This window comes from Melanerpes formicivorus, unplaced genomic scaffold (genome assembly GCF_026170545.1).
Source record: "Melanerpes formicivorus ecotype bairdi unplaced genomic scaffold, bMelFor1.0.p_v2 SCAF_88, whole genome shotgun sequence".
NCBI lineage: Eukaryota > Metazoa > Chordata > Aves > Piciformes > Picidae > Melanerpes > Melanerpes formicivorus.
The window spans coordinates 2,064,452-2,076,885 of record NW_027142440.1 but is presented as its reverse complement, the minus strand read 5'-3'; the positions used below and the strand labels follow the sequence as shown (position 1 = coordinate 2,076,885).

Sequence of the window (12,434 nt, the reverse complement as noted above, 5' to 3'; positions counted from 1 at the left end):
CCACCAAGTCCCCAAGTACCTAAGTCCCCAAGCCACCAAGTCCCCAAGTCCCCACAAACCAAAGTCCCCAAGTCATCAAGACCCCAAGGTCACCATGACCCCGAGACCCCTAAGTCCCCAAGTCACCAAGACCCAAAGTCACCAAGGCCCTAAGTCACCAAGGCCCAAAGGTCACCAAGTCCCCAAGACCCCTAAGCCCACAAAGTCACCAAGACCCAAAGTCACCAAGGAAGACCCCAAAGTCCCCAAGCCTGAGGCTCTGCTACCTCCATGCTGGAACAGCTTCCAGTCAGCAGGGTTCAAACCATGCCCTCAGCTAATGGCAAACCTCTGTGCCAGGCTCATGGGAGTGTGGCTAAGCAGATGCCCTCTGCATGGACCCAGAGCAATGCTTCATGCCCCTGGGTGCACAGCAAATGGTGCTGAGTGTTCTGGTAACAGGGAGTAGTGGCCAGGTGGTCCACAAGGGTCAGCACTGGGGCCAGGGTTGCTTAACATCTTCATCAGTGACCTGGATGAAGGCACAGAGTGGAGCCTCAGGCAGTTTAGTGCTGGCACCAAGCTGGGAGCAGTGGCTGACAGCCCTCAGGCTGTGCTGCCATCCAGCCAGGCCTGGCCAGGCTGCAGAGCTGGGCACAGGGAACCTCATGGAGCTCAGCAAGGGCAAGGGCAGGGGCCTGGCCCTGGGGAGGAACAACCTCCTGCAGCAGCACAGCTGAGGGGGGACCTGCTGGGAAGCAGCTCCAAGGAGAAGGAGCTGGGAGTGCTGGGGGACAACAAGGTCCCCAAGAGGCAGCAATGTGCCCTGGGGGCCAAGAAGGCCAAGGGGGTCCTGGGGGGCAGGGAGAAGAGGGTGGCCAGCAGGGCAAGGGAGGTTCTCCTCGCCCTCTGCTCTGCCCTCCTGAGGCCACATCTGGAGTGCTGGTTCTGGGCTTCCCAGCTCAAGAGAGACAGAGAACTGCTGGAGAGAGCCCAGGGGAGGCTGCAGAGCTGCTGAGGGGCCTGGAGCAGCTCTGGCAGGAGCAAAGGCTGAGAGCCCTGGGGCTGAGAGCCTGCAGAAGAGCAGCCCCAGAGGGCAGCTGAGCAATGCTCAGCAAGAGCTAAAGGAGCTGTGGGGGGCAAGAGGCTGGGGCCAGACTCTGCTGAGTGGTGCCCAGGGCCAGGCCAAGGGGCAGCAAGAGGCAGAGAGTGGAGGCCAGGAGGTTGGATGTGAAGAGGAGGAGAAAGTTGTTTGGTGTGAGGGTGCTGGAGGCCTGGAGCAGGCTGCCCAGAGAGGTTGTGGAGTGTCCTTGTGTGGAGAGCTTCCAACCCCCCTGGGCAGTGTGGTGCTGGGCACTGTGCTGTGGGTGCCCTGCTGGAGCAGGGCTTGGCCTGGGTGATCCCCAGAGGTCCTTTCCAACCTCTCCCTGCTGGGGGTCTGGGATAACACTGAGCACAATCAGCCATCCCAGTCTCGTGTCTGAGCTCTCCCCCACTGCTACAGAGGAGAAACTAAGATCAGGTCAAGCAGAATCCAAGTGGTAAGAGCAGTCCTGCACAGCTCCCTGATTTCTCATAACAAATCAAAGCTGTGCTCAAGATTCATCCTGAGCTCTGTGGGGACAGCCTGCCAGGAGCTGAACTGTGTGAGTGACCAAGGGAAGAGACAGCTCAAAGAAGGAAGAACAAATCCTTGGTGCTGGTGGATGCTGGACAAAGCCAGGATTCCCTGAGCTTGGCTTCGTGCTCCCCAGTCCTGGGGCCAGCACCATCAGGGACATCGGATGGGGAGGCTTCTGCAGCTGGCATGGCAGCACCATGCTTCTCCCACTGCTGGAGATGATTGGAGTGACCTGGAAGGGTGGAGTGTCACACACAGACCTTGCTGGCCCTGCTCCTGTGGCAGAGAGTGGTGGTGAATGGTGCCACAGCCAGCTGGCAGCCAGGCACCAGTGGTGTGCCCCAGGGAGCAGTGCTGGGCCCCAGCCTGTTCAATATCTTTATTGATGATCTGGAGGAAGGGATGGAGTCCATCAGCAGTGAATGTGCAGATGACAGCAAGCTGGGGGCAGGAGTTGAGCTCTGAGAGGGTAGGAGAGCTCTGCAGAGGGACCTTGCCAGGCTGGACAGATGGGCAGATGGAGAGGCCAAGGGCAGGAGATTAAACACATCCAAGTGCCAGAGGCTGCACTTTGGCCACAACAACCCCAGGCAGTGCCACAGGCTGGGGACAGAGTGGCTGAGAGCAGCCAGGCAGAGAGGGACCTGGGGGTAGTGGTTGACAGCAGCTGAACAGGAGCCAGCAGTGTGCCCAGGGGGCCAAGAAGGCCAAGGGCATCCTGGCCTGCAGCAGGAAGAGTGTGGCCAGCAAGAGCAGGGAGGTCATTGTGCCCTGTGCTCAGCACTGCTCAGGCCACACCTTGAGTCCTGTGTCCAGTTCTGGGCTCCTCAGCTCAAGAAGTACATTGAGAGACTTGAAGGTGTCCAGAGAAGGGCAACAAAGCTGGGGAGGGGTCTGGAGCACAGCCCTGTGAGGAGAGGCTGAGGGAGCTGGGGTTGCTTAGCCTGGAGAAGAGAAGGCTCAGGGGAGACCTTCTTGCTCTCTGCAACTCCCTGAAGGGAAGTTGTAGCCAAGTGGGGGTTGGGCTCTTCTCCCAGGCAACCAGCACCAGAACAAGAGGACACAGTCTCAAGCTGTGCCAGGGGAGGTTCAGGCTGGAGGGGAGGAGAAAGTTCTTCCCAGCAAGAGAGATTGGCCCTTGGGATGTGCTGCCCAGGGAGGTGGTGGAGTCCCCATCCCTGGAGGTGTTCAGGAGGGGATTGGATGTAGCACTGGGAGCCATGGTTTAGTTGTCAGGAGGTGCTGGGTGACAGCTTGGACTTGCTGATCCCTGAGGGTTTTTCCAACCTCATTGATTCTATGATTCTATCTTAAGGTCCTCTCCAGCCAGGAGATTTTGTGCTTCTCTGTCTCCTGCCACCAGGTTGGACTCCCCCTCCCTGAAGGGATTTAAAGGCTGAGGAGCTCAGGGCCATGGTGTCAGAGTTGTGTACAAGGAGCTGTTAGGTTATGGTTGGACTCTGATCTTAAGGTCCTCTCCAGCCAGGTGATTCTGTCTCCTGCCACCAGGTTGGACTCCCCCTCCCTGGAGGGGTTTAAGAGCTGTCAGGCTGAGGAGCTCAGGGCATGGCCTGGGAGCTGTCTCCAGACAGCTGCTGGGCTGTGGCCGGCCGCGCTGTGCCGTCAGGTCTCTTGCAAGCAGGCAGCTGTGTGAGTCTGTGTGCTCTGGGGAGCTGCTGGGGCTGGAGAGAGCAGCCCCCACCTCACCTTGCTGGTGAGCTTCTGGCTGTTGACTCTCCTGACGTGGTTGGCCAGCTTGGTGATGTCCTTGCCGTTGAGCAGCCGCAGGTTCTCCAGCAGGAACATCGCCTTGTAGTCGTCGTTGAGCTGGGGAGAGAGGGCACCACACTCACAGGGGGCACAGAGCACAGCCAAGGAGCAGGGTGTGCTGGCTGACACCCAGCCTGGCTGGTGGGGAGGGGTGGGGGTGTGTGAAAGAGCCCAGCCCCTCAGGAGGAGGAAAGTGTCACAGAATCACCAAGGTTTAAAGAGACCTCAGAGCTCATCAAGTCCAAGCTGTCACCCAGCACCTCCTGACAGCTAACCCATGGCTCCCAGTGCCACATCCAATCCCCTCAGGAACACCTCCAGGCACAGGGACTCCACCACCTCCCTGGGCAGCACACTCCAATGGCTAACTACTCTCTCTGGGAAGAACTTTCTCCTCACCTCCAGCCTAAACTTCCCCTGGCACAGCTTGAGACTGTGTCCTCTTGTTCTGGTGCTGGGTGCCTGGCAGAAGAGCCCAACCCCCACCTGGCTCCAACCTCCCTTCAGGGAGCTGGAGAGAGCAAGAAGGTCTCCCCTGAGCCTCCTCCTCTCCAGGCTAAGCAACCCCAGCTCCCTCAGCCTCTCCTCACAGGGCTGTGCTCCAGACCCCTCCCCAGCCTCATTACCCTTCTCTGGACACCTTCAAGTCTGAAGCTTGCTCCAGGCAGGCAGAGGGGGACTTGGGTTTCCCCTCCCAGGAGGAAGGGTCCCCAGGGTCAAAGGTGGTCTGCTGGCTGCAGCTACCTGAGGGGAGGCTGTAGCCAGGTGGGGGTTGGGCTCTTCTCCCAGGCAAGCAGCACCAGAACAAGAGGACACAGTCTCAAGCTGTGCCAAGGGAGGTTCAGGCTGGAGGTGAGGAGGAAGTTCTTCGCAGAGAGAGAGACTGGCCATTGGGATGTGCTGCCCAGGGAGGTGGTGGAGTCCCCAGCCCAGGAGGTGTTTAGGAGGAGACTTGATGGGGTGCTTGGTGCCATGGTTTAGTTGATCAGATGGTGCTGGGTGAGAGGTTGGACTTGATGATCTCAAAGGTCTCTTTCAACCAGGTTAATTCTATTCCATTCCATCCCATCCCATCCCATCCTATTTCATTCCATCCCATCCTATCCCACCCTATTCCATCCTATTCCATTCCATCCCATCCTATTCCATCCCATCCCACCCTATTCCATCCCATCTCACCCTATTCCATCCCATCCCATCCTATTGCTGCAGCAGGAGAAGTGTGGCCAGCAGGGCAAGGGAGGTGATCCTCCCCCTCTGCTCAGCTCTGGGGACACCCCACCTGGAGTACTGCCTCCAGTTCTGGAGCCCCTATTGCAAGAGGGATCTGGAGGTGCTGGAAGATGTCCAGAGAAGGGCCACAAGGATGAGCAGAGGGCTGGAGCTGCTCTGCTGTGAGGACAGACTGAAGGAGTTGGGGCTGTTCAGTCTGCAGAAGAGAAGGCTCCCAGGTGACCTAATTGTGGCCTTCCAGGATCTGAAGGGGGCTACAGGAAGGCTGGGGAGGGACTGCTCAGGATCTCAGGCAGTGATAGGACTAGGGGGAATGGAATGAAGCTGGAGGTGGGGAGATTCAGGCTGGAGGTGAGGAGGAAGTTCTTCCCCATGAGAGTGGTGAAGCCCTGGAATGGGTTGTGCAGGGAGGTGGTTGAGGCCCCAGCCCTGGAGGTGTTTAAGGCCAGGCTGGCTGAGGCTCTGGCCAGGCTGATCTAGTGTGGGGTGTCCCTGCCCATGGCAGGGGGGTTGGAACTGGCTGATCCTTGTGGTCCCTTCCAACCCTGACTGATACTATGATACTATTTCATCCCATCCCATCCATTCCCCCTTCCTGCCCAGCCAGCCTCTCAAGGAGGCCATGTGCTGCTGCTGGCCTCCTCTCCTGCCTGGCCTGCTCCCAGGAGCTCTCACTGCTGCTGTTTCCTGCCCTGGCCCTGTGGGCAGGCCTGGCTCTCTCTCCAGGCTGCACCCATGCTCTCTGAAGGACTGAACCCACTTACATCCAGGGAACCCCAAGGCCACCCAGGCTTGGCTTTGTGTATTTCCCTCATTGCCCTTACCCCTGGCCCTTGTAAAGCCTCCCTGCTACTGCTCCTTCCAAACCAACTCCAGATTAGCTCTCTCCCAGATTCACCTCCTGCCCTTTCCCCTACCCCCCCCTTTTCTCTCTTTTTCTCCCTTTCCCCTTCCTTGCCAGGGAAAGGGGGGGAAGGAATTCTCAATTTGTTATCACCTGAGCTCTCAAAGCCCAGCTAAGGCTCACACCAGCACAGAGGGCAATGTGTCCAGCCAGGAAAAGCCATCTGTGATGTCACCTCCTGTTGGTGACACAGGCAGTGGGCCTGAGCCACCCCCAGCAAGTCAGAGAGGACCCCAAGTTGTGAGGTGTGGTGGGAAGGATCCACCCAGAGGGACCCTGGCAGGCTGCAGAGTTCAGCCCAGGCCAACCTCATGAAGCTCAGCAAGGCCAAGGCAAGGTCTTGCATGTGGGTCAGGGCAATCCCAAGCACAGATCCAGGCTGGGTGAGGAGTGGCTCCAGAGCAGCCTGGAGGAGAAGGCCTTGGGGGGGGTCAGGTGGTGACAAACTGCCCAGGAGCCAGCAGTGGTCCCTGGCAGCCCAGAGCCAGCTGAGTGCTGAGCTGCAGCCAGAGCAGGGAGAGCAGCAGCACAGGGAGGGGATTCTGCCCCTCTGCTCTGCTCACACCCCAGGTGGAGTGCTGTGTCCAGTTCTGGTGTCCCCAGCACAAGAAGGACCTGGAGCTGCTGGAGAGGCTCCAAAGGAGGACAGAAAGATGATCAGAGGCTGCAGAACCTCCCCTGTGGGGCCAGGCTGAGAGAGTTGGGGCTGGACAGCACAGAGAGAAAAAGGCTGCAGGAAAACCTTAGAGCAACCTTCCAGTACCTGAAGGGAACCAACAGGAAGGCTGGAGAGGGACTTTTGACAAGGGCTGGGATTGACAGGATGAAAGGCAATGGCTTTGAGCTGGGAGAGGGCAGAGTGAGACTGGAAATGAGGAAGAAATTCTTGACAGGCTGGGGAGAGCCTGGCACAGGTTGCCCAGGGAGGCTGTGGCTGTGCCCTGCCTGGAGGTGTTCAGGGGGAGGCCTTCTGGTGCTGGACATCCCCAGGGAGGAGGACATCCACAAGCTGCCTGAGCAACCTCAGGCTGCCCCTCCATGGAGGTGTTCAGGGGCAGTCTGGATGAGGCCTTGAGCAAGTTGTGCTGGTGGGAGGTGTCCCTGCCCATGGCAAGGGTTGGAGCTGGCTGAGCTTTAAGCTCCCTTCCAACTAAACCCATTCTGTGATTTCCAGCTTGAACCTGAACATCACCTTCCAGCTGCTCATGGCCAAGGGCATCCTGGCCTGCATCAGGCAGAGTGTGGCCAGCAGGAGCAGGGAGGTCATTGTGCCCTGTGCTCAGCACTGCTCAGGCCACACCTTGAGTCCTGTGTCCAGTTCTGGGCTCCTCAGGTTAGGAAGGAGGTTGAGATGCTGGAAGGTGTCCAGAGAAGGGCAACAAAGCTGGGGAGGGGTCTGGAGCACAGCCCTGTGAGGAGAGGCTGAGGGAGCTGGGGTTGCTTAGCCTGGAGAAGAGGAGGCTCAGGGGATACCTTCTTGCTCTCTCCAACTCCCTGCAGGGAAGTTGGAGCCAGGTGGGGGTTGGGCTCTTCTCCCAGGCAGCCAGCACCAGAACAAGAGGACACAGTCTCAAGCTGTGCCAGGGGAAGTTTAGGCTGGAGGCGAGGAGAAAGTTCTTCACGGAGAGAGTTGTTAGCCACTGGGCTGTGCTGCCCAGGGAGGTGGTGGAGTCCCCATCCCTGGAGGTGTTCAGGAGGGGATTGGATGTGGCACTTGGTGCCATGGGTTAGTCATGAGCTCTGTGGTGACAGGTTGGACTCGATCTTTGAGGTCTCTTCCAACGTTAGTGATACTGTGCTCATTAGCGCTCTCCTAGGAGCTGGGATCAGCAGGGGCAGGCAGAGCCCTGCAGCACCCCTGCAGTACTGCCGGCCACCAGCAGGCGGCGGCGGTGTGCCCGGGCTGGGCCGGGGGCGATGCCAGGCGCCCTGCTCCCAGCCTACAGCCCCAGCACACAGCAAGGCCCTGCCCCAGGGAGCCAGGGGCTGCAGCGGCTCAGGGCTGGTTCAGGTCGCAGCAGCTCCCCAGGCAAGCCACAAATAGGGCTGGAGCTGCTCTGCTGTGAGCACAGCCTGAGGGAGTTGGGGTTGTGCAGGCTGGAGAGGAGAGGGCTCCAGGGAGACCTCATTGTGTGTTTCCACGTTTCTTTCTTGGTTTCATTTAAACATTTAAAGGCTGTTTGCTTGCTGCATGAATGCAGCAGCTCCTGGCTGCCCTCTGCTAACAGCTCCCAGTGCCCAGGGCAGGCAGCGAGGAAAGGAGCAGCCCAGCCCTGCCTGACTTCTGCTCTTACTCTGCCAGCTGGCTGAGCTCACCCCACAGCCTCAGGGAAGTGGCACTGGAAGGGACCTCTGGGGATCACCCAGGCCAAGCCCTGCTCCAGCAGGGCACCCACAGCAGCTTGCCCAGCACCACAATGCCCAGGGGGGGTTGGAAGCTCTCCACACAAGGACACTCCACAACCTCTCTGGGCAGCCTGCTCCAGGCCTCCAGCACCCTCACACCAAACAACTTTCTCCTCCTCTCCACATCCAACCTCCTGGCCTCCACTCTCTGCCCCTTGCTGCCCCTTGGCCTGGCCCTGGCCACCACTCAGCAGAGTCTGGCCCCAGCCTCTTGCCCCCCACAGCTCCTTTAGCTCTTGCTGAGCATTGCTCAGCTGCCCTCTGGGGCTGCTCTTCTGCAGGCTCTCAGCCCCAGGGCTCTCAGCCTTTGCTCCTGCCAGAGCTGCTCCAGGCCCCTCAGCAGCTCTGCAGCCTCCCCTGGACTCTCTCCAGCAGTTCCCTCTCCTGACCTGGAGAGCCCAGAAGAGGATCCAGGACTCCTTTAGCTCTTGCTGAGCATTGCTCAGCTCCCCTCTGGGGCTGCCCTTCTGCAGCTCTCTCTTCACAGACACCTGCAGGGTGGTGTCAGGAAGGGGCCAGGCTCTTGTCAGTGCTGTGCTAGGAGCAGGAGCAATGGACACAAACAAAGTTTCTCCTCATGCTGAGGTCCCAGATTGTGTCTGTTGTCCTTGTCCTGGCTCTGGGCACCACTAAGAGAGCCTGGCCCCTTCATCCTGCCACCCACCCCTCAGACATTTCCAGCCATTGAGAAGGTCTCCTCTTAGCCTTCTGGAGCAGCTGTGAGCACAGCCTGAGGGAGTTGGGGTTGTGCAGGCTGGAGAGGAGAAGGCTCTGAGGAGACCTCATTGTGGCCTTCCAGGATCTGCAGGGGGGTCCAAGAAAGCTGGGGAGGGACTTTTGAGGGTGTCAGGGAGGGACAAGACTGGGGGGATGGAGCAGAACTAGAAGTGGGGAGATAGAGATTGGCTGTGAGGAAGAAGTTGTTCCCCATGAGGGTGGTGAGAGCCTGGCACAGGTTACCCAGGGAGGTGGTGGAAGCCTCCTGCCTGGAGGTGTTTGCAGCCAGGCTGGAGGTGGCTGTGAGCAACCTGCTGTGGTGTGAGGTGTCCCTGCCCATGGCAGGGGGTTGGAGCTGGCTGAGCCTTGAGCTCCCTTCCAACCCTGACAATTCTGATTCCGTGGTTTAGTGGTGACCTGGCAGGGCTGGGTTCATGACCTGGTGATCTGAAAGGTCTTGACCAACCCAAATGACTCTGTGATTGTGTATTTACACAAGCAGAAGACCCTTCTGCCTGGTAAGCTCCCTGCAGTGGAGCTCTGGCCTGGAGAACCAAAAGTTCAAGGCACCCAGGCTTCAATACCTGAGTGCTGTGAGGGGAAGTCACTTCTGCAGGTTGGGAAGCAGCAGCCCAAACTGGCTTGGGAGGCACAAAAGCCCTGGGGCCTGGCTCAAGCTGCCCTAAAACTTTCTGCCTGTGAACTAAGGAAGAGATTCTTTAGAGTGGGGACACACTGGAAACTTCAGCAAGGCCTCATCCAACCTCACCTTGAACAGCTCCAGGGAGGAGAACATCCACAACCTCCCTGGACATCCTTAGGTTGTCTTAAACACCTGCAGGGAGCCACAACCTCCCTGGGCAACCTTAGGGTGTCTTAAACACCTGCAGGGAGGAGAACATTCACACCACCTCCAGGGAGGAGAACATCCACACCACCTCCAGGGAGGAGGACATCCACAACCTCCCTGGGCAACCTTAGGCCAGGGAGGTTGTGGATGTCCTCCTCCCTGGGCAACCTAAGGTTGCCCAGGGAGGTTGTGGATGTCCTCCTCCCTGGAAGTGTCCAAGGCCAGGCTGGGTTAGACCTTGAGCAACCTGTGCTGGTGGGAGCTGTCCCTGCCCATATCAGGGTGGGGGGTTGGAACTGGATGACCTTTATGGTCCCTTCTCCATCACTCCATGAAGGATCCAGGAGGAGGAAGAGGAGGCATCCCTGCTGCTGGCTTCTCTGCTTCCCTGGGTGAGGGGAGGAGGGAGAAAAGGGGGGACAGGGTGTGTGTGTGGGGTGACTCACTGTCAGGTAGACATTGTTCTCATAGGTGAGCTCCTCCAGCAGGGGGAACTGCTTGAGGGCAGTGACATCCTCCAGCCTGTTGTTGTTGCAGTTGAGGACACGCAGGTCAGGCAGGGCCAGGCTGCTGGGGAACTTGTCCAGGAGGTTGTCAGAGAGATCCAGCTTCTGCAGGTGCCTCAGGCGGGAGAAGAGGCGAGGGTCCAGGTCCCCAGGCTTCAGCTGCAGCTTGGAGAGGCTGAAAAGCAAGCAGGGCACCAGTGACCTGCAGGGCTCCCTGCCAGAAGGAAGGCAAAACCTCCCTCCCACACCCCAAAGGTCCTTGGAGGTTGGGAGAGTGCTAAGAGCAGCCAGGCAGAAAGGGACCTCAGCCACTGAACAGGAGCCAGCAGTGTGCCCAGGGGGCCCAGAAGGCCAAGGGCAGCCTGGCCTGCAGCGGAAGCAGTGTGGCCAGCAGGAGCAGGGAAGTCCTTGTGCCCTGTGCTCAGCACTGCTCAGGCCACACTTTGAGTCCTGTGTCCAGTTCTGGGCTCCTCAGCTCAAGAAGGACATTGAGAGACTGGAAGGTGTCCAGAGAAGGGCAAGAAAGCTGGGGAGGGGTCTGGGGCACAGCCCTGTGAGGAGAGGCTGAGGGAGCTGGGGTTGCTTAGCCTGGAGAAGAGGAGGCTCAGGGGAGACCTTCTTGCTCTCTGCAATTCCCTGCAGGGAGGTTGGAGCCAGGAGGGGGTTGGGCTCTTCTGCCAGGCAGCCAGCACCAGAACAAGAGGACACAGTCTCAAGCTGTGCCAGGGGAGGTTTAGGCTGGAGGGGAGGAGAAAGTTCTTGCCAGCAAGAGAGATTGGCCGTTGGGCTGTGCTGCCCAGGGAGGTGGTAGAGTCCCCATCCCTGGAGGTGTTCAGGAGGGGACTGGATGTGGCACTTGGAGCCATGGGTTAGCTGTCAGGAGGTGTTGGGTGAGAGACTTGGTGATCTCTGAGGTCTTTTCCAACCTTATTGCTTCTATGGTTCTATGATCTGCTGGAGAGCAGCTCCAAGGAGAAGGAGCTGGGAATGCTGCTGGGCAGCAAGTGCCGCATGGGACAGCAATGTGCCCTGGTGGCCAAGAAGGCCAAGGGGGTCCTGAGTGTATCCAGCAGGTTGAGATAGGTTGTCCTCCACCTCTACTCTGCCCTAGGGAGAGTCCTGGGTCTACTTCTGGGCTCCCCAGTTGAGGAGAGACAGAGAACTGCTGGAGAAAGTCCAGGGGAGGCTGCAGAGCTGCTGAGGGGCCTGGAGCAGCTCTGGCAGGAGCAAAGGCTGAGAGCCCTGGGGCTGAGAGCCTGCAGAAGAGCAGCCCCAGAGGGCAGCTGAGCAATGCTCAGCAAGAGCTCAAGGAGCTGTGGGGGGCAAGAGCCTGGGGCCAGGCTCTGCTGAGTGATGGCCAGGGACGGCACAAGGGGCAGCAAGGGGCAGAGAGTGGAGCCCAGGAGGTTGGATGTGAAGGGGAGGAGAAAGTTGTTTGGTGTGAGGGTGCTGGAGGCCTGGAGCAGGCTGCCCAGAGAGGTTGTGGAGTGTCCTTGTGTGGAGAGCTTCCAAACCCCCCTGGGCAGTGTGGTGCTGGGCACTGTGCTGTGGGTGCCCTGCTGGAGCAGGGGGTTGGAATGGGTGATCCCCAAAGCTCCCTTCCAACTCCTGGCAGTCTGTGGGTCTATGATATTAAGGGGAGGGTCATTTAGATTTGATTAGATTGTTTAGCTGAGCCTCAAAGGGAGCTTCTAGTGCTGACAGCCAAAACAAGGCTGAGTTCCTTCAGCAAACAAAGTCTCCTTTGCACAGAAAGGCCTCCTAAATATAAACAAAGTGTGAGCAGCTGAGGAAAACAAGATTAGGAAGCCAGAGCAGGAACAATTCCCCTCCTCTCAGAACCCTCACCAGGCACAGCACAGGAAGCGGGGACCAGCAGCCAGTGGGCTGCAAAGCTGAGCACTGCCACTGTGGCACTCTGGGGAGAAGCTCAGAGTGGTCCCCAAATGGACCTCATGAAACCTAACCCTGCACAAGCCCTGCAGGTACAAAGCTGCATGGAAGAATCACAGAACTGTCAGGGCTGGAAGGGAGCTCAAGGCTCAGCCAGCTCCAACCCCCTGCCATGGGCAGGGACACCTCACACCACAGCAGGTTGCTCACAGCCACCTCCAGCCTGGCTGCAAACACCTCCAGGCAGGAGGCTTCCACCACCTCCCTGGGCAACCTGTGCCAGGCTCTCACCACCCTCATGGGCAACAACTTCCTCACAGACAATCTCCATCTCCCCACTTCTAGTGCTGCTCCATCCCCCCCAGTCCTATCCCTCCCTGACACCCCAGAGCAGAGGGGCAGGATCCTCTCCCTCCACCTCTGGCAATGGGCACTGGCAGCTGAGCTGCCCTTGGCCTTCTGGGCTGCCAGTGCCCATTGCTGGCTCCCTGTCCCAGGCCTGATTCCTGCCCCCCTCAGAGCTGTCCCAGACCCCTATCCCTCCCTGACACCCTC

General features: G+C 59.0%; 1 protein-coding gene across 1 annotated transcript in view; it reads right to left on the bottom strand.

Moving 5' to 3' along the window:
- The window catches only part of LRWD1 (leucine rich repeats and WD repeat domain containing 1), a 31,651-nt gene extending 21,639 nt beyond the window's left edge, over positions 1–10,012 (bottom strand). The window contains exons 1-2 of the mRNA XM_068165434.1: positions 9,927–10,012; positions 3,308–3,427 (exon numbers count right to left, since the gene is read on the bottom strand). Of these exons, the coding sequence (XP_068021535.1) occupies positions 3,308–3,406 (99 nt within the window). The 5' untranslated portion in view covers positions 3,407–3,427; positions 9,927–10,012. The remainder of the gene's footprint in view (positions 1–3,307; positions 3,428–9,926) is intronic.
- Between the last annotated feature and the right edge of the window lie 2,422 nt (positions 10,013–12,434).